The following is a 27,943-nucleotide window of genomic DNA, read 5'->3' as shown; positions in this document are numbered from 1 at the left end:
ACTAACGGTCATAATTTCTCTGCTTTGTTTCAAGACCCACATCAGAAAGCTTTTGAATGGTGGCACTTCTCCAGTTGGTCTACCTGCTCTTCACGTAGCTCTGCATGTCGTCGTTTAGGTGCTTTTTTTTTCTGGAGATAGGCACTCCTCAATCCACTCCTCCATAGTAAGACCCCCCGGAGGTCGAAGTTAATCTTAAATGTTTCCATCTTATGCTTTGTAAGTGCGTTTCGTAACGGAAGAAATGTAAATATATTTATAAAACTGACAAGTCAAATCAAGCAATCTGATTGGTCGATAGCGGTTTTGCGAACCTCTTTGATTACAGATTTGAAAACATCGTTGCTTGCTTTAAAAGTAGCACAATTCATTATGTCAAACCTTGGAAAGTATCTAGATATCCCTGCCCTAATGCCAAAGGAACTGCACACTGAATATGTTTTGCCGTTTGATGTCTATGTCTGGACCGCTGCGTAAAAAGGAGGGTTTCTGCCCCGTTACTTCTCCGCTGCTTTCTTGTTCCATTATGAAGCCCAACGGTATACTGTTTTCCTCAGACGCCGAGGGATACTGACTTGTTGTGAAAAGTAACTTACAATTCTACCCGTGGTATACGCTCAGTATATCACGGCTAAGAACCAATCAGATTGCTTGATTTGACTTGTCCGTTTTATAAATACACAATATAACATTTGTACTGATATTTTTGCTAATTAAATTCAGGAATTGATGGACTACTCAAAGAGCAACACAACAAAGCATGATGTTTGTGTCATCCTATTGAATGCATGAAATAAATAATTATCACTATATGGGATTACAGTTATCCTGTTTTCCCTCTTTTTCTAAATAATTTACTTCTATTCCACATACAGGTTTTTTTCCACATTGTGAGAACATTTCTTTGTGACAGAATAACATCATATATTTGGTCTGCAGTTGGACAGCAGGGAGGCAGAGGCAGTCTGATGACACACTGAAGGTGTGTTAGTGTCAACGGGGCCGACAGAATAATTAACACTGTGTCAGTGTAACAAACACAGCAGCAGCCTCAGGGTGTCACAGGTAGCAGTTCTGAAATTGCAACATGTACTTTCAGGCAGATGATAAATTAAGCCAGAGGGAGAAAAATATGAGTAAAATATGTGAGGGCATCACTCTGAGGAGAACAGCAAAACCTTCTCTTTGAACAACCTTGATTTTGTACTTCACGTTTTTCCCCTTCAGGGGAAAAACGTGAAGTACAAAATCAAGGTTGTTCAAAGACCTTCACCTGTTCATTCCCCCAAGAGTGATTACCTTCTTCTGTAAAAATATTGTTTTAAAGCCAAAAAAACACTTACAAATATATTCACAGAAATGCTTGAACAGAGAGATACATATCTTTTATTTAATGAATTGTTCTAGTCCATGTTCAAAAAGTATATTTTCCTTTTAAATAAAACATGGTATTCTTGCATTTGTTATGAATGTTATACGTTTTTCAGTACATTTCAAATGTATATTTATGTATGGATGTCGCCATTGTATAAAACGTATTATTAATTGTTCTAGTCCATGTTCAAAAAGTATAGTGTTTTTGTTGCAAAGAAAACCTGTTATTCTTGCATTTGTTCAAAAATGTCAAATGTTTATTAATGTATAGATGTCACAGTTGTAGAAAGATTTGGAAATACTGTATGTCATTATGGTCATGCTAATGAAGCTATTTGAATTGGATTGATAAGCTGCTTAGTTTCTGACCTGATGGACGCAGACGTTGCACTTGTCACAGAACACCATCTCGTTGCCGTCCTCTCCCTCTGGCGAGCGGCAGACGTCACACACCACGTCCTCGTCATACTCGATGCCCAGGCCTTCCTCCGCCTCGATGGCCTGCCGCATCTTCTCCTCGCAGATGCTCTCCAGCTCCACCAGGACACACTCCATTGTCAGCTCGTCTAGCTCTGGTAATGCTGGGGACAGAAAGTAAAACGTGATTTATTTTTGTTCATCCTCTCAAACTCAATTAGAAAACTGGGGTGGAGTATGAGGAAAAGGAGTTGTGTATTTGATTGGTTGATATGAGGTTGATATATGACCTCTAATGAGAGAGATAAGTTATGGAGAAAATACTCAGAGCCTTTACAGACCAATTAAAAGTGCTCAGTTACAGGGTCAAAACTCTGAAGTATTTTTGAGCTTTTGTTATCGACAAGGATAACAAAAATAGGAAGCTACTTATAGGAAGCTCAAATTAAGAGAGCCAAGTGACCACATTTCAGTTATTGTTGCTAAAGCACGTCTTTAAATTGTAAATGCTTGCAGATTTCTTCATATGTACTCATCACACAGGTCAGTGACTGTTTTATGGTAGCCAGCTTTGGATAAGATGTGCCCAGGATGTGTTGGAGTGAGTGGAGTTTCAGTGGACTCTTATGTAGTGCTCCGTCACTACTAGCCCATATACAAACAGAGCCAAAAACAACCTTATTAGTGATGAAACCTCCTTGCCAACAGCTCAGTTCACTGTGCCAATATGTGTCGGCATTAGCATTACTATTCCTGCTCCATTTGCATCTCAAAGTAATGCCTTGCTCTGAGGCTGCTAAATAGTTGATGGAAACTGATTTAACCTGCGATTCTTTCATTCTCATAAAAGATAAAGTATTGTAGGTACCGACGTACCGTACCAGTAAAGTAAACTGGACGGTGGCAAACAGATGTGGAACGCTATTATCTCATTACATGCAACGGTATTACAATCATTATACACAATTGGTAACAGCAGGCCACTTTTATTTAGAAAAAAATAAATAATAAAAGTGATTTATTGGATAACAGTTCAAAACAGTGGAAAAAAAAAATCTTGATTAAATGCCGTTAATGGAGACTTTCCCAAACAATTAATTTAGGTGATAATTCTTAGATTTAGTATTTACAATAGTTTTTCGACTTGCCTCTTGTTGCCTACCGCCTGTATTCTATTAGAAGCCATAAATACACTTCTGCTGGCGTAGAATCTGCAGTTGAGGATTACTTATTGATTTATTTGAAGGATTCTGCAGTCAGTTGGGAGGTTTTTTAAAGTGGAGCTGAGCGTCCTGTGTCTATATCTATTATTTATGTCACTCAATCCCTTTACAACCCAAAAAAGTAAAATCCTTTTTTCCTGGTAATTCAGCATCTCTGTGCCAACAGGGTTATGTATCATTGGAGCTGCTGTTTAACAAAAAAGAAGAGACTATTTCCAAGTTATTATGGAAATGTAAAATAAACCTTTCTGAAGATATTGAAGTGGTGGGTCACCTTTATTTTTGTATACATTACTTTTGAATCTAGCCATCAACACAAACTTTCATTCAAATGAAAATACTTGTGTGATTTTAAATGTTTGTGTACTCATAGTGTATTTGTTTCATATTTATCTTGTTTCCATGTGCGTACGTATAAAGCTGTGCGCACATGGACATTTATCATTGTGTGTATTTAGTCAGGACTGCACTTATCTGTCTGAAAGCAACATTGTATCAAACACACAGACAAAAGACAGGCACATTGACTGAATATCTTTCTATACTTTTCAGTATGTTCGAATGCATTCATCCTGCATATTGTCCATGCATTATGTTCCTTTATCCCTTTTATTGAATGCATTATAAGGCCATGAAGCTCAATACTGAGTGGTGTTTCTCTATAACTACTGACAGACTGAACATTTTACTGTGTTTTGTGCTACAGTTATGTCATAGTTCTCTGAAAGATATCAAGTGTTAAAAGTGTTGAAATAACCAGGATGCAAAGTCTTCAAGTTCACATTTTGAATGTACACGCTCCCAAATATGCATACAGTAAAAGAGTGAGATAGAAAATGCAGAATCATCCCATAATCCTTCACCCAGCAGAACCAATCATCCTCTGTTTGTTTGGTCTAGCATTGGAGGTTATGAGAAACAACCCACTTCTGCTCTGGCAGGAGATATTGTATATATATGTGTGTGTTTGATTTAAGGAGAATATGTCACAGGAATAAAGGCCTGAAACCCCAGCGGGGATTTATAAACACAATTACTCCGCTTTATCTGAAAGGAGCCGATCAGATATTGAATAAAATGGTGGAGATGGCAGAGATGCTGGGGGTCAGCAGTTGTTGTCACCATGGACAAATGGAGGATGTAGGAAAGCAGGGGAGAGAGAAAGGCCCAATCCCAAACCACCCCCTCGACCCTCCCCATCCATGACGGAGTGAACTCCGTCTGTGGCCACACTCGCAGCTCAACGAGGCTCCCTCCTGTCAGATGGAGGGAGTAAATACAGCGGCAAGCTTTGGGACAAACTCCGCTCTCTCCGGCAGAAACAGGAAATGCCGTAACTGTATGTAACAACGGCTTCAAATCAGCATCTCTTTGACAAAAAAATGTAAATTAATAACTCAAATACAACTCCAAACATCTTTCATTGAGTTACTTTCTTGTAAAACTCTTTTAGTTTTAAACCTGATGTTTATAAGCTTCTTAGTTTTTGCAACAGTCTGTAAATATACACAACTTTATAATAAAATGCAGACATTTACCTTTTTCTAGACTAAACACAGGTATACGATCCTAAGTTAAAAACATATGAGGTTATCATGAGGTTGTTAACATCGCAGTTTATCAGTGGATGTTTGCTGGAACTACTTGTTAACAGCTTGTTTCCACAGCGTGACTCCGGTCAGGGAGAGACCGGTCTCAAGTCAGCACCGATGCAGACTCACTGTTTGAGGGCTTGATAGCCCACTCCCCCTCCACACCGCTCCACACGTGTTGGTTTGGAACAGCACTTAATGTGGTGGACCCTCCGCGTGAACGTGCAAACGGAGGGGTAGGGTGTAGGGGTAGGGTTTAGGGGTAGGGGGTAGGGTGTAGGGGGCGGTTTGGGAATGGGCCAATGTAACATTAACTGCAGAAGAAGAGGAACAGAGAAGATGGAGGAAGCAGGTGATGATAAGAGTGAAAAAAAATAAAAAAAGGATGTACTGAAAAGCATCTGCATCACAGAAACCAACTTTTAAGAACCTTTGAGAGTTTAACAAAGTTGACTTGGAGGTGACTTTTACATCGGAAATGTCAGATAAACAAATGTAAGGTTATGATTTGGGTTAGTACATAATACATATCTAATAAAGGTTATGTGACTGTTAATGTGACTGTAAGTGTGGAATAGAGAAAAACCTAAACATTAATGATAACCTTTTGAAAAGTGTGCAAAATCTAATTTAGCTGTAAACCAGCCTCAATTTCTCTGGGAACATTGACTGTAATGGTAAATGAAGGCCGTTTATATTTAATTCAACTAGCAATATTTAATAAAAATGAACTGCTATATGTGAATATGTTCTTCTTATAGGTGAGAACAATCATCTGTGTTTCTGATACAATCCCTTGTGTTTTACAACTAGTCCATGAGACTGAAGTAAAACCACACCATTCATGACACATTTTGGTAAGTGATTATATAAAAGAAGAATGCCTTTGGAAAACTCTTTGAAATGTTATGATGGGCTTTTGTTTCAGTTCAATGTCAGAATGTTCTCTGGCGTTCATTATGAGTTGAGGCTGTGAGTCAGTCTGCACTCACCCATCTGTCTGAACTCGTTGTTGACCAGCTCCAGCCAGGAGACATCCAGGTCGTCCAGGTCGTAGCAGCTGTAGCGCTGGGTGGGGGGAGGCTGGGTGATGCTCCCCTTCTCCTGCATGTTGTCTGAAAAAACGTCCGACGAATCAATCGACAGCAACCTGAAACACACACAAAGATACACAAAGAGACTTCATCATGTGGTCTGGAAACACATCAACACACCTTGGAGAAAACGTTGGCAACTCACATGGAGCCACAGCTTGTCTTACGAAATGACTGACAGGAAAATGTAATACAACTCATAATTCAATGATTTGATTGGTTTATGTTCATTGACAAATTATCAAGCAATAAAACATGTAATCTGTGGTTGCTGGCACCTATGAGCTAGCACACTGTCAACAATACTCAACCTCAAGTGGTTTACTGCTTTAATGCCACGTTTACATCTCATCAAACCAAGAAGTGAAGACAGGAGCTCTGGATTTGAAAAGTTTCTCTCCTCGACTCTTGAGCCATACTGAATAAACAACCAGGGGGGGTTTTCTTCTGCTTAATGGATGAAACTGTATTCTTGACATTCTCACTATAGGCTTGTGTCACATTCGCCCAATCAAAAGGTAAAAACAGTCCCATTATATCTATAGCTGATATCTGGCCAATTGACCAGAATCAAATAAATAATAGGTTTTAATGAAGAAGGTCTAAAACAACTGCCTGTTTTATATAAAAAAAATAATCTTTCTTTCATTTTCTTACATTTGAATATATGTTTTAAATCGAAAGAGCTGGCAAAATAAAACTTTATTCAAAGTAATGAAATCACAAAAGCTCTACTTACAAAAAGTTGACTGCATTTTCTCAGCTGGAAAACTGAAAATGTTTGATGTTTAATGTGAAGGTATAATAAATAAAAAATAATATCATCTTTAAATGTATAATCATAAGTCAAATATAGATTGCCAAAGGTCAAAAGATGAAAATAGGGACATGATGCATATAGATAATACAGTGGGCGAAAATATATTTTAAATGCAATATACATACAACGATACACGTCACTATAAAGTCGTTAATCATAAAGAATTTGTAGATAATGTTGTCCTTGTAAACTGTATATTCACAACTGTGACGGTCATTGTTAAATACTCAATACATGTGAGAGAAAAGAACAAAACCCTACAGTTCTCATGACAACATAAATAAACGAGAAGCCCTTCTCTTGTCTGAGAATCCTCTAACAGACATGTCCTGACCTTACGGTCCAGAAAGACTGAATCAGAGTTTGACGGATGCTAAAAACAATACAATTGAAAGGGGGAAAAGAGCAATCGAAACAATGACACATGGAGTGGTAATAGGGAGCAGTGACAGGAAGCTGCGCCAGGCAGTGTCTGCTCTCTAGAGCCTCGGGCCTGGATGTCTCTCTGTCAACAACACCAGGAAATGGGGTCAGGACCTCTGCTCGACCCACTGGGAACCAATAAAGACTCTGACATATTCATACACACACATGTGTACACTTACACACACTCACTTACACACGGGCCTGTATAAAACCTCTGGATACTCTGATTCATGCACATGCTCATCATATTCTATTTTACATAATAGTTAACTTCTCCTGCATTACTTGAGCTGTATTGGTCTTGCAACATTCTCTTGCACTATTATATTTCTACTCTGTTCCTTCTAATTTATAGTTGTTTTATGTCTTAAATACTGATGTTGCATTGTTGGAGGAGCCTGTGTGAATACAGTTTTGCATTGCATATCTACACTGTAGCTGGGCATATGACAATTAAGCCCTTTGAAAACAAGGTATATACACACATACTTTCAGGCAGGGAACACACACACACACACACACACACACACACACACACACACACACACACACACACACACACACACACACACACACACACACACACACACACACACACACACACACACACACACACACACACACACACACACACACCACACACACACACACACACACACACACACACACACACACACACACACACACACACACACACACACACACACACACACACACACACACACACACACACACACACACGCTCGCCTGGTGAAGTCGTGACCTTTGTGTGAAAAGGTGAAGTGTGTCAGTGATCAAAACAACAAAACAAAGCAACCTTTAGCTCTCTGTTGAGCTCCCCGACTTCCACGCCACATTACCACACTGCTCAGTTATTATCATCATGCTCTGTCACTGCCGTTGCCCTCACATCCAGCCGCACTGTGATCATCATCATCATCCTCCTCCTCATTATCATTATCCTCCCCATTATCATCACCACTGCTGCCATCATCTTCACAACAGCTGCCACAATTTATTTCAGTAGTCTTCATTAGAACGGCTTTTCGTATGTGTTGCCATGGAAAAAGTCTCATCAGAGCAGGATTTATTATTATTATTATTGTTAGCCAAGGAATTTCTAAAGTGGAGTAATTTTACAATTTAACACAATATAAATGTAATTTTTCTAACTGTAAACAATAAAACTAATTTCTAATCCCAACAATTCTCATTACTTCCTATTTCCTCCTTAAAAGGATGCGGTCCTTTTCTTATCATTCTTGATTTGTACTTGTCTTTACCTGTTCCTCATTCATTTCCCTTTTATTTTTATTTCTTAGTGATTGGCTTATAGTAAAAGTATGCAAATCTTGCTATGGAAACACTTTTATTTTTTTTATAATAAGTATGAAGTATTCCTTGGCATTTGACTTGTGTATGTGATGTTGATTACCACAACAACTCTGGACCTTTGCAGATCAATTGATTTCCACGTTTCAGTAATCTGTGCATGAGTGGTCAACATTAGCATTTCCCTTGCTGATAGCGCACTCATAAATCTTATAAAAGGCACAGATCTGATCTATTTCTATCTGGGAATGGCCAATTTAGACCGCTAGTGCAGGATCAATGGAGGCACATGTGTAATCATTGATAAATCAAAAATGGACCATCTTCCTGTGTGGACAATAAGGCAGATCCCTGTTTTGACTTGGTATCAGTTTGATATCTGATACTGATCAAACAGGCCCAGTCAGTCCACTGGCAGGGGAGAAAGGAGAGGAAAGAGAGAGACAAAAGCACACAACACACACAGAAACACACACACATACTCACACAAAGAATAGGTTTCATACTGCAAACACTAGGCTGGTTGTGTCTCTTATGTAATGGTAAAAACAACTTCAGTGTCTTATTACATTAGTGGGTGGTGTGTTATTGCGTTATCAAAGGATTAGGCTGCTGTTATTCTACATGTGTTATTAACAAATCAACAACCAACAGTGTGTCCTTTCAAATAACTTCTAGCTTCCAAAAGCCCATTAGTTCGTATGTAAAGTTTAACAGGACATACATTTAAACTCTTAATGCTTAATGATTTCCAATAAAAAATAGGCACTGTAGTTTAAGGAAATGTTTCTCAAGCAAGAAGAAAACGCTTTTTGGGGACTCAAGAAACTGCAGATTAATACAAATGTGCTGCTTTGATGAGTAATAACGACAGTAGGAAATAGAAATAAAATAAGCTTCAGTGGCTTTGTTTTTTTTAGAGGGGGAACATGAATGCAAAAGTAATGTGTTGTTATCCTAGACTGTATAAATAAAGGTTGTTATAAGCTTTTGTAGAGCAATAGAGAATGATTAGAATTTGGATACACAGATACAGTTACTTCCTATATGGATCAATTTATTGCCGCTTTTAGTCTTGGTCTTCCCTGTTTTGTTGATTGTAAGAAACATTTACAACTGCCAGATGAAAACGGATTTTCAAGTTCATAATGTAATATCCTGAGATGTTATCAGCAGAGTGCGTGTGGAGTTGATGATCTCAGCTTTGTTTATTGTAATATGGGCTTTATTACATTAGGCTTTATGACTTTGTTTGGCTTCTAGCTGTGGCTGCCAGTGTTGATTTACCTTAGCAACTTGGGAATGGGAACATAAAAAAGAAAATGAGGACAAAAACAAAATCATGAAAAGAAGACGAGACAATATTTGGATGTTATGTAAATGATACCTGCACAAAACTGGAAACCTGCATACATTCAGAGCAAAAATGAAAGCTGCTACAAGGTCACAATGCTAATACTAATGTACATTTGTGAAATTAGACCCTATCTGCATTACTGATATTAGTTCAAGAGTTGGAAAATCATTCAAATAGTTTTGAAAGAGAGCTATAATTATGTAAATTATGCTTTTCAGCCCGGTGTGGTGACATTTACTGTATATTGAGCCTCTGGTTTGTTATGTCACAAAAAAAACTTAAAGTGAGACATGAAAGGAAAGCTACGCTAACAGGATGTGAGCCAATGGGGTCAGAGTACAATGTGTTCTTCCACTGGTAAGTATCATGACACACACACACACACACACACACACACACACACACACACACACACACACACACACACACACACACACACACACACACACACACACACACACACACACACACACACACACACACACACACACACACACACACACACACACACACACACACACACACACACACACACACACACACACACACACACACACACACACACACACACACACACACACACACACACACACACACACACACACACACACACACACACACACACACACACACACACACACACACACACACACAAAACCATTTGCAAAAGGTCTGTTTGTTTAGCCTTTATCATGGATACGAAAGCAGAGATAAAGTGCAGAGTCACCTGTTAATACTGAGCACAATAACATCATCTCTGCCAACAATGTGAACATATTTTTGTCTCTTTATGGGATTGAAGACACCTTTTTGAAAATGTTATGAGCTAAAGATTATGTACTCTGTATGTATCTAAATTGTTTCACTAGTTTACAAGAAGTTGCATTTTGAATATCCTCTATAATTGTCTACCTCCCAAAATGGAGTATGATACACATACACTGTAAAAATCAGCATTTAATAAAAAAATAATAACATTAAAGTGTCACTTGTTGGTGATTTAGCATTTTGTAAAAAGGTTTGAGTTTATAAATATTTAAAATATAACTTCTTAAGTACAGATTTAACAACAGATCCCATTTTAAAATGAATTGGGCAACTTGATCCATTATTCCTAACATGAAGAGTAATTTACTTCAGATCAAATGCGTTTCAAGATCATCAACAACATTGTAGTGTTTTAATTCAAATGTGTTGGGCATTGAATAATAAAGTCTAGACTCATGTTGTTCCTGGTGTCTGAATATTTTAGAGGTAAAGGGGCATTCCATGCATCACATAAGAAAGGTTGGAAAGTTACTGAACAATGGAAAATGTAACAATTAATCCAGACCAATAGAAGTGGTTTCTCAATAGAAATAAAAAAGGTATCCAAGAAGCACACCAAAGAACATCAGCTATAACGTGTGGAGTATTTTTTACATATTGAATCAAATAATGCTATGTTATACAGCTTTATAATCTATGTGTTTCCTTTTTCAAGCCTATTATATGACACACACAGAATATTTCAGCTAATAATGATGAGAATAATAATAAAGAAACCTTGGAAATCACTTCTGTTTACAGTTGAGGAGTCCTAATGAGGGGAGCAGCCCAGAGGGAATATTAAAATGTTCCCTCCTTAGATTCATAACAATACGATAGCTGAGTTTTCTTTGATCTTAATGGTGTGTCCCATGAAATATTTATCAGGAGGAACTACACACCGTGGGGCTCTGATTCTTAAAACAATGAAAACCAAAGTCACCCCCACCATCTCTGCTCCAGCGCTGAGGCCCTGAGGAGAGGTGTCTTTGGTTTACTACACGGGATGTGCCTCTGGGGAGCAGAGGAGTGGGAACTGTAAAGTATATACTAACACTGCTGAATGGGAGGTTATATGAGCTTCAACAGGGAAGAACAGTGATTTATATGTTGGTGAGTGCGTGAAAGTGAAAGAAAGATCAAGAGGGTCACATCACTTTTGCAAATAATTCTTCTGTGTTTGCTTCAGTGGAATACAAAATGATTTTAACAGTCCTCTCTTCTGAAATAAACAGAAACAACAAGCTAAGAATGTGAAATACATTCTTATTGTATGCAAATGACTAGGGATGCACGATATCGGTTTTTTGAAACTGATACCGATACCGATAACTTCCTGCTTCTCAAGACCGATACCGATACCGATAACCGATAATAATATAATATATATATATATTAAATGTACCTGTAGTTTTTGCACACCTGGTGGTAAAAAAAAGACTAAGTGAGCAAATGACATGAGCATTACTACTATGAACAAAACAAAGCCAAGAACAGTTTTGACTCTTCAAAGTGACCATATTTATTTTCCCAAACAAATCTGGCAAACTTCTTGCCTTTTTCAAAAGCCTCGTCGATAGGTAAAAGCCCCGGTGCCTTTGCAGCTGGCTTTGGATTCGCCGCTAGTTTAGCAGCGCAGGCGTCTTCGTACGCTTTTAACACACCATCGTAGCGATGGCGATGTTTCAGGCGACTGATCAGGTTCGAAGTATTATAGCTCGTTGCCTTTTTCCCTCCTCGTGGAACTTCTCCATTGCATTTGTTAATACAAATAGCAAGCGAACTATCTAACTCTGAACTTTGAAATAGTCCCATACTACCGACGACATGTTTGTTTACTGTCACCATTTACGTCACAGCCAGGCATGAGAAGGGAGCGCTGGATTTGTGAAAAACTCCCCTCTTCCTAAACCACTATACCACACTACTGGCAAAACGGGAGGAGCCGAGTGAAAAACAAGCGCCCCTCATCCCAATCCACCCACACCGCAGTATTTTTTTCTCTTTTTTTACCCAAAAAATATATTGTATATTATCGGGGCTATTCATACTGTTATCGGGTTTATCGGGATGACGTCATCATTCCTAATATCGGACCTATAATTATCGGGCCGATAATTATCGTGCGCCACTATATATAACCCATATGATCAACGATAATTTAGCATTACAGCCTCTAATCTTTCTTGTTTTCCTCAATTCGGAGAAAACACTAGATGTGTAGAGTGTGTACCATTCAGTTTCGTGATTTGCAGCAATTTATAAATGGCAAACAGTGTAAATAACTATAGAAATGTAACCTAAATGTAAAGAATAAAACCCTTTATTGTAGGAACCTTAAGTTGGGTCCGGTCATTTCTCTTTGACTGTTAGTAAGTAAACAATTGAGGATAGAAATAAATATATATATTTACAGTATATTGTCTATTTATATCAATAAGGAACAACTAGATATTAGAAACATCCCTTCAGCAAAATAGTTATAAATAATAAAGTTAAAAGAGGACCTATCATGCAAAATGCACTTTTGTACGCCGCCCTCCTTTGCAGGGGGGCGTGGTCAGCTGCAGCTCATTTGCCACAGAAACAGCCCTTGCAAAAACAGGGCTGGAATAGAGCAAATAGAGCGAAATGAGGCATGGCTAAAATGCATGATCTGTTTGGTATTTTGAAAAAAAAACTTCACAGACATGTTTTATATAGGCCCTACAATATATTATTCAAATATAGCATGATAGGTCCACTTTAAATTAACACCCTTAAAAAACAAACTTAAAAATATTTACGTTCATCTCAACGGTAGGACTTCAGTACTGTTTTAACAGACTGCATTAGATTTAGCTGGTGTATGTTAACTACAACTGAGTGTACATTGCCTTGCATTTAAGCGAAATTGTGAATCAACGAAAAAACCATGCCAAAGAAGCAATAAAAGCTATACAGCTTAACTTAAAAAAGATTGATAGATAAAAACTAAAAAGAAAGAGGGAAAGGAAAAGTCTGCCAAGCCTCCCTCTCTCTCCTATCTCCCATATGTTTCTCACCACTGTGTAAATCTCACTTTCCTCCTTTTCATGAAACGTCAATAATAATCTCCTCTGAAGGAGGGATGAAGTGGATGGTGTTTACATAATACGTTTCCAGTGTGGGCAGAGCTCTCCATCTGACTCTCTGCCCACACTGGACACGTTTGGTTTAAACAGACAGCAACTTCTGACAGACTCAAGAAGAACAGGGAGTCAGTCAAACCAGCCTGGAAATGTTAAGAGGCAAAAAAGGAAGGGATGAGGGTATGGATGACAGAGAAGACAAATGGGTAAGGAAAAAAAAGAAAGAAATCTTAACTGTTAAAGGAGAGATGCTGTTCACAACTACAGTTATCTGACATTTACAATTGACAACCACCGTAACACCTGCCAAGTACCAGTCCAAGAGAAAGCAATGCAATGCTTAAAACGGTTTATCAACCAAATTAGGGATTTGAGTTGATTTATTTTGCCAAAAACTCATTTGTAAATCATTTGAGCTTTACATAATACCGCAGCATGTTGATGTTCAGAGTTGAGCATTTAATAGTGAGGACAACGTCAGAATAAATTATTACATTTTTGTGACTTGTGACATCAGGCCTATTACACTTTAGGGATCAGTGGCAGTAAATCACACAGAAAAGGCCAGATATTATATAAGTTAGGTGATTGTTTAACCTGATTAATCTCAGAATGGATTAATCACATCCTATTGAATGTTTGCTATCATTCAGAGTAGCTAAGGAGGGAGGAAGCAATCGAAAAATGAAGAGAAAATTGAAAAAGCAGTGCAAAAAAAGTTAGAGGAATAAAGTTGGTATTGAAATTAATAAGATAAGTGAAAGAAAATCAAAGAAGAAGACACTAAAATATGCTTTCCTCCAGCTTTTACCAAGCTGTTTTCTTTATCCAATTAATTACAATGTGGTATAATGTAGTTAAACATGAATGTTAAGCTGCCAACAAAGCTACAGGGCACATTATCAGCACAATATCAGCACTGTGGACATCTACAGCATCACCCGCCCTTGTCAAATGCAAACAATCAGTTGTGTGTGTGTGTGTGTGTGTGTGTGTGTGTGTGTGTGTGTGTGTGTGTGTGTGTGTGTGTGTGTGTGTGTGTGTGTGTGTGTGTGTGTGTGTGTGTGTGTGTGTGTGTGTGTGATAATCTCTCATTCTTGAAATACCTCACTGTCACAGTACGCCTGAGAAAATCGGCTATCCTTTTTCCTCCCTGTAATCCCTCTTTCTTCCCCGAGTTTTCACAGACTGTGTGTTTATGTCTGTGCATGTGTGTGTGTGTGTCTGTGCGTGTGTGTGTGTGTGTGTGTGTGTGTGTGTGTGTGTGTGTGTGTGTGTGTGTGTGTGTGTGTGTGTGTGTGTGTGTGTTGCCAACAGCTCCTCAGCCCCTTATCCTTGGGCAACCCGTACAACCCCCCCTTCTCTAAAACACAATCCTATATCAGAATGCAGACTGGAGCAGGAGAATCAGGCCAGCATCAAACGGGGCACAGGGTTACCCAACCCAGGGACCAGGGGTTACCTTGTGTGGCACTGGAGGGTGCCTGTGTGTCTGTGTTTGCATGCAAAACAGGGTTAAGTACTGATAACATGTGTGTGTGCAGGCATGTTTTTTTGGGTGGTATATCTAATAATAATTCATTAAAAAACAAAATAGCACCAAAACAACACAATATAATCAATAAAAACAGAGGACGTGTGAAGTGATCAGCATTCTTCTTACAGGATTTGTCTTTTGATCTTCTTTTAATGGGTTAGATACTACCGCAAAAAACAGGAGATGTATGTCTGTGTTTTTCGTCTCCACCAACAACAGCAAGGCAAGGCAAGGCAAGGCTATTTATATAGCTTGCTATGCTTGCTATGCTTTACAAAAAATGAAAGACATTAAGAAAATGGCATTTAAAATCAGTCATTAAAAAGAAAAGCTAATAAAATAAACATTAAAAGAAAAAATACATGGATAAAAGTTACAGTGCAGTCTAAGATATGAATAGTTCAATTAAAAGCAGCGACAAAAAGAAAAGTCTTCAGCCTGGATTTAAAAGTAGTAAGAGTTGTTGCAGCGGATCTGCTGGTTTCTGGGAGTTTGTTCCAGATATTTGGAGCATAATAACTGAACGCTGCTTTACCATGTTTAGTTCTGACTCTGGGGACAGAAAGCTGACCAGTCCCTGAAGACCTGAGAGATCTGGATGGTTCATAATTTAGCAGGAGGTCAGAAATGTAAATTGGGCCTAAACCATTCAGTGCTTTATAAACCAGCAGCAGTATTTTGAAATCTATTCTTTGACACACAGGAAGCCAGTGTAAAGACTTCAGAACAGGAGTGATGTGATCCACTTTCTTAGTGTTAGTGAGGACTCCAGCAGCAGCGTTCTGAATCTTTAGTGAATTTTTAGTGAGACCTGTGAAGACACCATTGCAGTAGTCGAGTCTACTGAAGATAAAAGAATAGACAAGTTTTTCCAAATCCTGCTGTGACATTAGTCTTTTAATCCTAGATATATTCTTTAGGTGATAGTAGGCTGATTTAGTAACTGTTTTAATGTGACTGTTGAAACTCAGGTCAGAGTCCATGACTACACCTAGATTTCTGGCTTTATCTGTTGGTTTGAACATTGCAGACTGAGGCTCAGCGCTAACTTTTATACGTTCTGCCTTGGCTCCAAAAACCATTACCTCAGTTCTCATTCATAACACTCCGTTCGATGTCTCACTATGGGATGCGCCTCATCGCGGAGCAAACAGAAGCATCAATCTCATTACGCCAATCCTGATTGGCTGGTGATCTTGACGTCAGCATCAGGGAATTCACCCCCTATAAGTAGTTTGCGCCACGACGCATGAGTCATTCAAACACCTCTTCTCGCTTCAGAGCACATCTCTACAGTAGCCGGGCAAGCTTCACTGTCCACAGACTGAACCCAAATACCCATTTCGGTCGACGGGCGCTCGCCGGCTACTCCTTCTGCTTCGCAGGAAGACGGTAGTACTAACGCTGTTAGTATTTCAAATCGACCTCGCCCTTCTCTTACCCGAGAAAGTAAGGTAGGTTGGATTTTTTTAAGCTAGCAGCACACCTGATGCTAGCTCGCTCCCTCTCTACCGACACCACGGTAGCGAGGAAGTTTTTTCTTTTCTCTTCCCTTCTCCACGGAGGAAGAAAGGATTAAAAGAGCATACTGTCACACCAGTCAGTATTCTCCGGGAATAAAAGACCCACCGTCCTTTTCTCCGGATTAAGGACAAGGTGGTAATATCTTTTCTCCCATCCCACCTGTCGAGAGCGGGCCCTCTCCACACCACGAGGCGAACAAGATGGACGCCCCTCTCCCTCACACCAGAGGAGTCAGGGACTCGGTGGCTCGACTCTGCGGCTGCGGGTTGAAGATCTCGGGCACAGACACACACCAGGTCTGTTCGTCCTGCCTCGGGCTGGAACACGCCCGAGGCACTGTCGACAACCCCGGCTCATGCGGACATTGTGTCCGCTTCACCGTCAAGAGCCTCCGCCGACGGTTAGCACGACAAGCTAGCCTGTCGGAACAGGACCCCCCCATGTCCACGGACCCGCCGGCCGGCAGTCAAGACACGGGGGCGTCGGCCACAGAGAGTGAACCCCTCTCCGTGTCGGTCTGGGGCTCATTATCTGCGATGGCTATAGAACCGGAATCCCGCGCCCTGGCAGGCCGGGACCCGGTGACGACAAGACACGCGGGAACGGGTTCAGGGTGCCTCCTCCCTAGACTGCGACGGAATGGAGAAGCTCGGCCTGCTCCGCATGCCGCCCATGGAACCGCTGGTAGCGGCCCACCTCCTACCACGGGTGGGCCCGTCACCAAGCAGGAAACCCACGCTGCCAGCAAAGTCGGACCGTTTTCAGTCAGCAATGACTGAAAAGTCCTACAAAGCTGCAGCATTGTCCGCCAGGGCCCTGAATGTGTCCTCGCTGCTAACCGCCTACCAAGCGGAGCTCTGCGAGGACCTGTCGGGTAACCCGGGAGCAGCCACTCTTGACGAGATGGCAGCGGTCACGGACATTTGTCTCCGTGTCCAACGCTGCGCCATCCAGGCCACGGGCAAGGTAATGGGGATCATGGTGGTGCAGGAAAGAGCTAGATGGCTCAACCTCACCACCCTCCCAGACCGGGAAAAGGAGGATGTGCTGGATATGCCCATCGTTCCCGAGGGAATTTTTGGCTCCGCTCTCGCCTCCATGCAAAGGAGGTGTGAGACGAAGAAGAGGGAGGACGAGGCACCTCTGCCTCCCTCGAAGGGTCCAGCCGCTGCTTTCACAGCAGCAGTCCTCTGCCCAAGCTGCCTCGAACTCTGCTCGGTTTAAAGCACCAAAGACGCAGAGGTCGCAGCCTAGAAATTCTCCGGTTCCGGCTGCAGCTCAGGCTCAGCCAACCCAGAATTACGGCCAGCAGTCGACAGAGCTGGAAGTTCATTCCCCAGCTCTGAATGTGTTCCCGCCGCCTCGAGAGATGCCTAAACACCATCCTCTAGTCTGCACAAACACATGTCACACATTGGTTGATTCTTCTGTCATAAAACATTTGCCGCTGACGCATCCAGGCTTCAGGCCGAGGGCGCAGCTCAAAAAAATGAAATGAAAATCAATGAAGCCAATAAACAGCCCGTCAATTGTTCCCCTTCTGAGAGCAGCTACGGCATCGCTCAAAAGGCGGATTTCTGACGGGTCTGTAAAGGCACCACCGCCACGGGCATGCGCAGTGCCGGCTGGGGCTTTAAGGGCACCACCGTCACGCGCATGCGCAGTGCCGGTGGGTACTGTCGATAAGGGGCACCACTGTGTTCAGACACTAGAGGGCCCCATAACACAACAAATAGAGACTCAGAGAGGAGGAGATGTGACATCCTCACTGGCTCTAAGGAGCACGCAGTGGAAGATGCTCACATCATCTGCTTGGGTTTTCAAGACAGTAACACGGGGCTACAGACTCCAGTTTGCTGTCACCCCTCCTCGCTTCTCGGGCATTCTGCACTCGCAGGCCCGAGGAGAGTCAGCCCTCATTCTGGAGAAAGAGATTCTCTCACTCCTAGAAAAAAGGGCTATATCTATTGTACCCGCCGAGCAGAGTCAGGGCGGCTTTTATTCCAAGTACTTCCTCGTTCCCAAACGGGGAGGGAACGGAATTCGGCCAATACTTGATTTAAGGGCTTTAAGTTCAGAATGCTCACTCACACATCTCTGCTGCGGCTCGTGCGACAAAATGACTGGTTTACATCAGTCGACCTGAAAGATGCGTATTTTCACATCCCAGTATATTACCCACACAGGAAATATCTGAGATTCGCATTTCAGGGGATCTGTTACGAATACAGAGTACTCCCCCTTTGGTCTGTCTCTCTGTCTCTCAGTCCAAGGGTGTTTGTACGGTGTTTGTACGGTTGAGACAACGGGGCATTCGCCTGGCGACCTACCTGGACGACTGGCTGCTTCTCGCACAGTCGGAGCAGGAGGCTGTTACGCAGACAAATGTCCTCGTAAAGCACCTGCTCAACCTGGGTTTCATAATAAATACAGAGAAGAGCATGTTGTGCCCCGCGCAGACTATACTCTTCCTGGGTTTACGCCTGAACTCGGTGCCCTTTTCAGCTCGCCTGTCAGCGGAAAGAGTGAAAGCTTTCAGAGCTTGTCTCGCTCATTTCCAGCTGCGCAAACATGTTCTCTTCAGATCATGCTTGCGATTGCTGGGGCTCATGGCGTCAGCCATCCTGGTCGTACGACTGGGACGCTTACACATGAGGGAGTTTCAGAGCTGGGTGGCCGCCCTAAAACTAAACCCTGCGCGTCATGGCGCGCGGAGAGTGATGGTTACTGTGAAATGCGTAATGGCACTGCGCCACTGGCTGCACCCGACTTTTCTAGTACGAGGTGTGCCCATGGGTGCTGTCCTTTCACGGAAAGTGGTCACCACGGACGCATGTCTGACAGGTTGGGGAGGTATTTATGAAGGTCGCCCGATGAGGGGTCTCTGGAGCAGAGACCTCCAGCGGGCGCACATAAATTACCTGGAGCTTTTAGCGGTGTTTCTCACCCTAAGACGCTTTCTGCCTTTCCTCAGAGGACATCACGTCCTCGTGAGGACAGACAATATGACCACAATATCGTATATTAACCGCCAAGGGGGTTTGCGTTCTCTCCAGTTACACACACTGGCGTGCAAACTTATCCTAGGGAGCGGCAGACGTCTCCTCTCCCTGAGAGCGACGCACGTACTGGGAGTGATGAACCTCGGGGCAGATCTACTGTCCAGAGGTGCACCACTATATGCAGACTGGACTCTACATCCAAGGATTGTGAGCCAGCTGTGGGTGCGTTACGGCAGAGCCGCGGTGGATCTGGTCGCTTCGAAAGACAACGCTCAGTGTCAGCTGTTCTTTTCGATGCGGGATCTGAATGCACCGTTAGGCGTGGATGCACTCGCGCACGATTGGCCCCCGGGCCTTCTGTACGCGTTTCCACCCCTGGCTCTGATACCTCCAACTCTGGCCAGAGTGAGAGAGCAACGCCACACACTTATTCTGATAGCTCCACACTGGCCAGCTATGTACTGGCTAGCGGAGATATATCAGCTGCTGTGCGGGCAGCCATGGCAGCTCCCACTACGCAGGGACATACTTTCCCAAGCGGGGGGGGCGATCTTTCACCCACACCCAGAGCGATTGGCTCTATGGGCCTGGCCCGTGAGTGGTACCATAATCGGGGGTGCTTTGTCATAATGACCAAGCCCCCTGTGTCCTGGGCAAGCCTGTTACTAAGCAACGGCTCTCCCACTGTTTGTGGAAGCAATTGCTGTGGGGCCCGTACGAGTCAGAGCTCGCAGGCACCTTCGGGTTCGCGAGCTCTCTTGACTCAGGGTCTTGCTGCATCCTGGGCTCCGTCCAGGATGTCTCCCATCCAAGACATTGGTGCAAGCGGCGAGCTGGTCCTCGCCGCTCACTTTTGTCCGCCTTTTAACAGGCTGGACGTTCTACTCCCAGTTTTGACTCAAGCAGTGCTGGGCACCTGGTTGAGTCGGAGCCCTACCTGTTAAAGTTCTGGTCGGTTTTGGTGATTTTCGAGATAAGCTCGTCTGGCAATACGGGAGCTACAATTTCCCATAGTGAGACATCGAACGGAGTGTTATGAATGAGAACTATAGGTTACTTACGTAACCCCAGTCTCAGAGTAACATGAAGTGAGATGTCTCACCAGACGGCCCTCCTTGCTATGGTGAAGCGAGAAGAGGTGCTTATTTTGAATGACGCATGCGTCATTCAAAATAAGCACTGTGTCTGTGTCTGTGTCTGTGTTTAAGTGGATGTCATTAAAGACCTTTACAAGAGCAGTCTCAGTGCTGTGGTTTGGACGAAAGCCTGACTGGAACACATCGAAACAGTTATTTAAATGCAAGAAATTACTCAACTGTTGAAAAACAACTTTTTCAATGATTTTACCTAGAAATGGGAGGTTTGATATGGGCCTGTAATTGTTCATTACTGAAGCATCTAGATTATTCTTTTTTAAGAGTGGTTTAATGACTGCAGTTTTCAGGGCCTGTGGAAAAATACCTGAGTGAAGAGACTTGTTTACTATATGAAGTAGATCTGAGGCCATGCAACGAAAAACATCTTTGAAAAATCCTGTTGGAATAATATCAAGGCAGCAGGAGGAGGATTTCAGAAGTTGTATAATGTCCTCTAGGTTTTTATCATTAATCTGATGGAATTGTGTCATGGTGTTTGAATTGATATTAGTTGGACACAAAGACAACACATTTACTGTACCTGATGCAGAGGCACTGACTGCTTGTCTGATTTTCTGAACTTTGTCAGTGAAAAAGGAGGCAAAATCATTGCACGCCCTGGTGGATAAAAATTCAGAGGCTACTGACACTGGGGGGTTAGTTAGTCTGTCGACGGTAGCAAACAAGGCACGTGCGTTGTTTTTGTTTTTGGTAATGATGTCAGAGAAGAACGATTGTCATGTGTTTTTCAATTCCAAATTATAAAGGCCAAGTTTCTCTTTATAGATTTCAAAGTGAACCTGGAGATTTGTTTTTCGCCACCTGCGTTCAGCTTTTTTCGACATTCTCTTTTTTCTGTTTTCACGGTCATGGCCTTTCTCCATGGAGATATTTTCTTGCCAGACACTTCCTTTACCTTAGTTGCAGCAATGGCATCTATAACATTTTTAATTTTTGAATTAAAATGATCTACTAGCTCATTTATTGAGATGTTAGCAGGGGCAAGTGTGGAAGAAAAATTCTGAGTAAACATTTTCCTAGTATTTTCAGTTAAATATCGCTTTGTGGTTATCTCTTTTTGAACAGCGCATTCAGTTTTTCTTAAAGCATTTTATAAAAATAATAAAAAATGTGTTAATGAGAGCAGAGCAAACGAAACAGCATTGTTAATATACAAATATTGGTTTATAGAAGCTTTTAATGAGACGGCTGAAGCTTGGGTGTCTTTTTTAATCATGGTAAAATATTACTTTGTAAATGTTTAAATGATTAAAAACACAGTGAAATTGGTTAAGAAATATATTTTTTACTAATACAACCAGTGACACTCTTAAATACTCCTTCTTTCCGAGAACAATCAGAGAGTGGAATTTGCTACCAGAAGAAGCTGTCATCGCAGAAACCGTGGAGTGCTTCCGGCAAATTTTAAGAGACATTTAGCGGGGATCATCCATCCCCCACTGAGCGTGATACCTCTGGGTTCTGCTCAGTATTAATCCAGATCCCAGTGTGGATGTAAAACTACTACTTGTTCTGATTCTAATTTAACAAACTCACGATGCTATTATTTCATGCATTGCAATCAGATGAAATACTTAATAAATAAAATATGAAATGCCATTCAACGCTTCCATATAAGTGTCCTCAATACTGACAAATAAAAACACATAAACATAGCCCAAAAGGTATGAGGACAGACGGAAGCAAAGAGATGTTACTAAGTTGTTGATGTGTTCAAATAAACACACAAACACTCTTGCAGTGTTTCCCACAGATCTGAAATATACTTGTGGTGGTAGCCGTGGCGTCGTGCTTGTGGACGGATAAAAAAAGATTAAACCTAAATGGGTCGCGAAATATACTTTGGCGGACGTTAATATACCGCCCAAGTAAAGTCTATGTGTGGGAAACCCTGACTCTCGAATAGTTACTGTACATCGTTGGCTTTGGGGAAGTGAGTCATTTTCATGTCATATTTATGTAGGGAAACACACAGTCATCTTTGTTATATTTATGTGAAATAAATGATGAGACTTTATACAACACACACAAACAATCACAAACACATTGTTGTACAGAGATCCTTGGGAGCAGTAAGTCAGCTTCATGTCATATTCATGTCAATGAAATCAATCCCCCCAGAAACACACATCAACATCATTTGCACAGTGACCTTTCAGAGATGACACACCCCTGTGCTGGTTTGAGTGCAATCAGACAAACACACAAACACAGCTAATTTAAACTATAATCTTTATCTCCCCACTAATTTCTTGCATCCGTTTAAAACATTTCCCTCCTTCCTTACACAGACTCAATGAAACTGTTATCAAAATCCGATCGGACTATCAGAGTGAATGAAACATGTATAACGCCGTTGGGTTGGAAAAGATCGTAGCAAGCAAGTAGCCCTAAGAGACAGAACAAGTTGTAAATATTAATAACTGAAATGCATAATATATACTAAAACCAAGATTTCTTGCAGCAGTAAAATAAGTTTAGGGGGAAAACAGAGTAGTGTGTATAAGTAACTATTCCAACTATTTTTAACTAGAAATACCAAGGAAGGGATATCAATGCTGTTGGACTGACAGTGGATCTCTGAGAGGTGCAGTGTGGAAACAGCACAGTAATGAGCCCTTAGCACCAAATATGGAGAGAATTTGTTTTAAATGGCAATCCAGAAATGTTCCATGAATTAAGAAATATGGCTTTGTTACAGCTTCTCCTCTTTCTACATTTCTCTCTCTTTACCTCACTCTTGTTCTCTCTCCTCTGTTTTGTACATGTTTTAAAATATCTTTCCATCTCACCCAGACATATCGCTTCACTCTCAAAGTCTATGTCAGTGTAAGGCCTGCACAATAGACTTTTTTAAATATAACATGAAAAGATCTTTAAATCATTGATTCGACCTATAGTCTTCTTCATGGTATGTGTGTTTCATACAGCCCACAACAACTTTCCCAGGACTATTGGGCGCTTTCACACCGGAGTACTTTCCCCCCCGAACTAGGCCGATGGGGGGGGAGATTTGGTTTCACACCAAAAAGGATCTGGAACTAGTCCCTAGTTTGCGCAAACTTTTTCATCCCCAGATAGTCCCTGATAGAGAGGTAGTACTTTCCTGGGGAGGAAATGGTTCGTGGGTGTGTCGGCCACACTAACAATTTCTGATTGGCTGGGCGAATTGCAAACCACGCCCGTAAAACTCCGAAAACTTTTGTAAACCCAGTTTGATTGATTTAAAAAACTTGTTTTACTTCTATTATTTCAGTTTTGTCTAGGAAGCAGAGTTACTCGTGAAGATGGTAAACGATATTAAATTAAACAACTTTTGAAAGCTACAAGAGATGAAGGTTTGGATAATTTGTGGTTACAATAGGGGCGTTCACACCAAGTTCTTTTCCCACAATAGTTCATGAGAACTCTTTTAGTTCTGATGAACTAAAGCAGATCGCGTTCACACCACAATGAGTCCCTAGGGGTGGATTAGGCAAATGAAGCCGCTGCCATCACTTCTTCTTCTGCTGCTTTGGGTTTACTGGCAGGCAGCAAACAACTTCACGGCGTATACTGCCACCCGAAGTCCCCGGCCGGAAGTCCCCAGAGTTGGGACTGGCTTCAAGCCTTCCGAGTAAATCGCCAGAACGCCGACACCTCCTCATCTCCACCACTCCCATGTTTTATTTTGTGTTGCCATAAGTTAGTCTCTCTGCGTTTCTGCGCTGGGCTAATGCTAATGCTAATAATTCTAATGCGAGGATAATAAAATGGCGGCTTCACAAAACTTTTTGGGAGTTTTACGGGGCGTGGTTTGCAATCTGCCCAGCCAATCAGACATAGGAACCTTTTTCTCCCACGAAAGTCCCTGCTCTCTAGCAGGGACGGAAAAGCGGTTAAAATGGTTCTGATGAACTCATTTAGTTCAGGGGGCTTTTTGGTGTGAACGCAAATATATCTGAGTTCTGATGAACTATTGTGGGAAAAGTACTCCGGTGTGAACGCGCCTATTAAGATCATAAGGTTGATCACAGGTTGAAGTGAGAAAGTTAGAAGGTCAAACACAATATAAAGGGTTTTATTGTATACAGTATAAAGATTGAGGAGTGATTAGGTTTAGGGGCATATATTGGTCAAAAAAGTGATCCTGATCAGTTTAGAGATTAATTTAGTTTCTCACCTTTAATTAATGTGGATGATGCATTTGTGTAGAGATGACTTATAGTATGAGCAGACTTATATTCATAGTTATATACTATCTTTTTGAAGAAATAGAATTGTCCTTTTAAGTCAAAATGTAAGAGAATTATTATCTCATTACTTTATTTATGGGGTTAAAGGGATTGTTTATTGTGGTGCACAGGAAGTCAGTGTCAGTGAGTGTTTTACAGTCAGTTGCCATTTTGTTCTGTGGTTCAGATGCTAGTGCAATCTGCCCGTTGTCATGGATATGACTCATACTTATTAACACCACGACTCTAAAGCTCAGTTAACTACACACACACAAGCTCACACACATTACATTTGCACAAACTGCCAAGTGTACATACAGATACTGCAGGCACACACACCATTTTAACTTAAGTTCCCAATAGTTCAAAATTAAACACAGATGACCACAAACACACTTCAATTCATGCTGACACACATGGGTACACACACACATGGGTACACACACACACGAGTATCTGTGTTTCTCCCTGTTTGCCTTTCCTCTTAAAACTCCCACAGTTTCTCTACAAACAGTAAACAAAACAACCGTACCCCCCCACCCACCTCGTTTTGCAGTCCTGTCCTAGAATAAGCAAACTATGTAAAAGAGACGAGGCTTATCATAACAAGAGGAAAATACATTTAAGAGGGCAGTGCAAAGAGATGGAGTGGAAGTGTGTTTGTGCCTGCAGCAAGGTTTCTGCAAACGAGGCGGGGGAGTGTTTCATTCATATTTTCCACCCAGTGTGTCGGGACGGCCAGAGAGGCAAAAGAGTGAGAAACAGAACCAGTGAGAGGGGAAAGAGACTCTTAGAGGTGAAGGCAGACAGGAGACACAAAAAACCTTTGTCATGTTTTGTGGCATGCTTCCACTAAAGCTCTCTTTCGACCCTATCCTAGTACACTATCATGTTCCTGTCCTTGATATACAATCCAATCTGAACCCATTCTCTAAATAGTCCATGAAATCTCAAATCTTAAAATGTCCTTATCCTTAATATAATTTTTAGATTACATTTTCAACACCTGTAGTGAAGAAAGAAACGGTTTAAGTGAATACATGTTAACAAACTACAGCTACAAACTGAAGATTCTGTGATGTAAAATCTAAATTAAATCCTATTAGAAGAGGAAACATGTACTCCAGCCTGCTCACTGGCAGAATAAACGTGACAGCCAAGTGCTTGGTTACTGCACAAGCTGTTCAGGAGAAATTAGATTATCACTTTATGCTTTTTTTGGAACCAGGCACCTTTCACTTTAATAGTTTAAGAGAAAGCTTTAGCACTCTCGGCGTGTATGGTGCCCATATGAATTTTAATTGACTTCCCACTGCCAGGGGGGTGGGGATGTAAAAAGGCATTTTGGGATGGACTGTCTCTTTAAGAGGCTTGAAAGTGCTTCCAGGAAAATCAGGAACTTTAATGCCATTATGTACAAGTAAGCGTAATCAGAGTATGAATATCCACTGAGTGTCGGCTTCAATGGCCCCAGCGCATTTCAAAACAAACCGAGGGAAAGAACATGTCAAAGAATTGGCACTTAATTTATGTTAAGGGAGTATATTTAGGGGCTGCTTGATGTAAGCAAGTTTTGGGAAGCAAATGTTTCTACAGTCAGTGAGGGCAGGAGAGGAATGTCACCAAACTGAGCCACAATGTTCCCTAAGTTCCCTCCAGGAGGAAACACTAATACCTCTTTATATAAATGATTACACAACAACGGGCCAGTGCGTAAGACTGTCCTCTGTGGTGTGTGTGTGTGTGTGTGTGTGTGTGTGTGTGTGTGTGTGTGTGTGTGTGTGTGTGTGTGTGTGTGTGTTGGGAAGGGGACTGGGTTGGAGACAAATACAATCATTCAAGAAGGAAAACACATAAAATAAACAAAACACAGACAACAAATGAACAAAAACACAGACAGACATGGAAACACCCTAAATACAGACGCAGACACACACACACACACACACACACACACACACACACACACACACACACACACACACACACACACACACACACACACACACACACACACACACACACACACACACACACACACACACACACACACACACACACACACACACACACACACACACACACACACACACACACACACACACACACACACACACACACACACACACACACACACACACACACACACACACACACACACACACACACACACACACACACACACACACACACACACACAGGATCACTGTGCAGCTCTGACAACAAAACGTTCCTCTCTCATTTTGCCCTTTGCTCTACAACTTAATGTCTCATTGAAAGCTTATATGGACATTTTATTGTTATCACATTTCTAGGCATTGGGTTTCTATTTGACCAAAAGCAGTTTGTCATCTAGACTTACAGTAGTAGGCATTTATACAAAAAAAGAACCGTTTTTTTTAAAACAATGTTTGCTATGGATTCTGAACATTCAGGCGTCAGTAAGACTTTTTCGGTTTAACCAACAGGTGTTTTTTTCTGATAGCTGATGTTTAGTGTTCTCATTCATAACACTCCGTTCGATGTCTCACTATGGGATGCGCCTCATCGCGGAGCAAACAGAAGCATTAATCTCATTACGCCAATCCTGATTGGCTGGTGATCTTGATGTCAGCGTCAGGGAATCCACCCCCTATAAGTAGCTTGCGCTACGTCGCATGCGTCATTCAAACACCTCTTCTCGCTTCAGAGCACATCTCAGAGTAGCCGGGCTAGCTTAACAGTCCACAGACTGAACCCAAATCTAAATTTCGGTCGACGGGCGCTCGCCGGCTACCCGTCCTGCTTAGCAAGAAGACTGCTAATACTAACACACCAGTTAGTATTATAATCAACCTCGCCGCTTCTTCCTCGGGAATTAAGGTAAGGTTTTGATCTTTTCAAGCTAGCAACACACCTGTCGCTAGCTTGCTTTCCCTCACTACCGACACCACGGTAGCGAGGACGTTTCTCTTTTC

The 27,943-nt window shown here is 41.6% G+C and overlaps 1 protein-coding gene across 1 annotated transcript in view; it reads right to left on the bottom strand.

Moving 5' to 3' along the window:
- jade2 (jade family PHD finger 2) overlaps positions 1 to 27,943 on the bottom strand; it is a 201,167-nt gene that overhangs the window by 86,447 nt on the left and 86,777 nt on the right. The window contains 2 exon segments of the mRNA XM_034099362.1: positions 1,744 to 1,955; positions 5,599 to 5,756. Of these exon segments, the coding sequence (XP_033955253.1) occupies positions 1,744 to 1,955; positions 5,599 to 5,756 (370 nt within the window).

The sequence above is a fragment of the Pseudochaenichthys georgianus genome, chromosome 14 (assembly GCF_902827115.2).
Source record: "Pseudochaenichthys georgianus chromosome 14, fPseGeo1.2, whole genome shotgun sequence".
Classification (NCBI taxonomy): Eukaryota; Metazoa; Chordata; class Actinopteri; order Perciformes; family Channichthyidae; genus Pseudochaenichthys; species Pseudochaenichthys georgianus.
The sequence above is the reverse complement of the archived record's forward strand: the minus strand, read 5'-3'. Positions and strand labels throughout refer to the sequence as shown.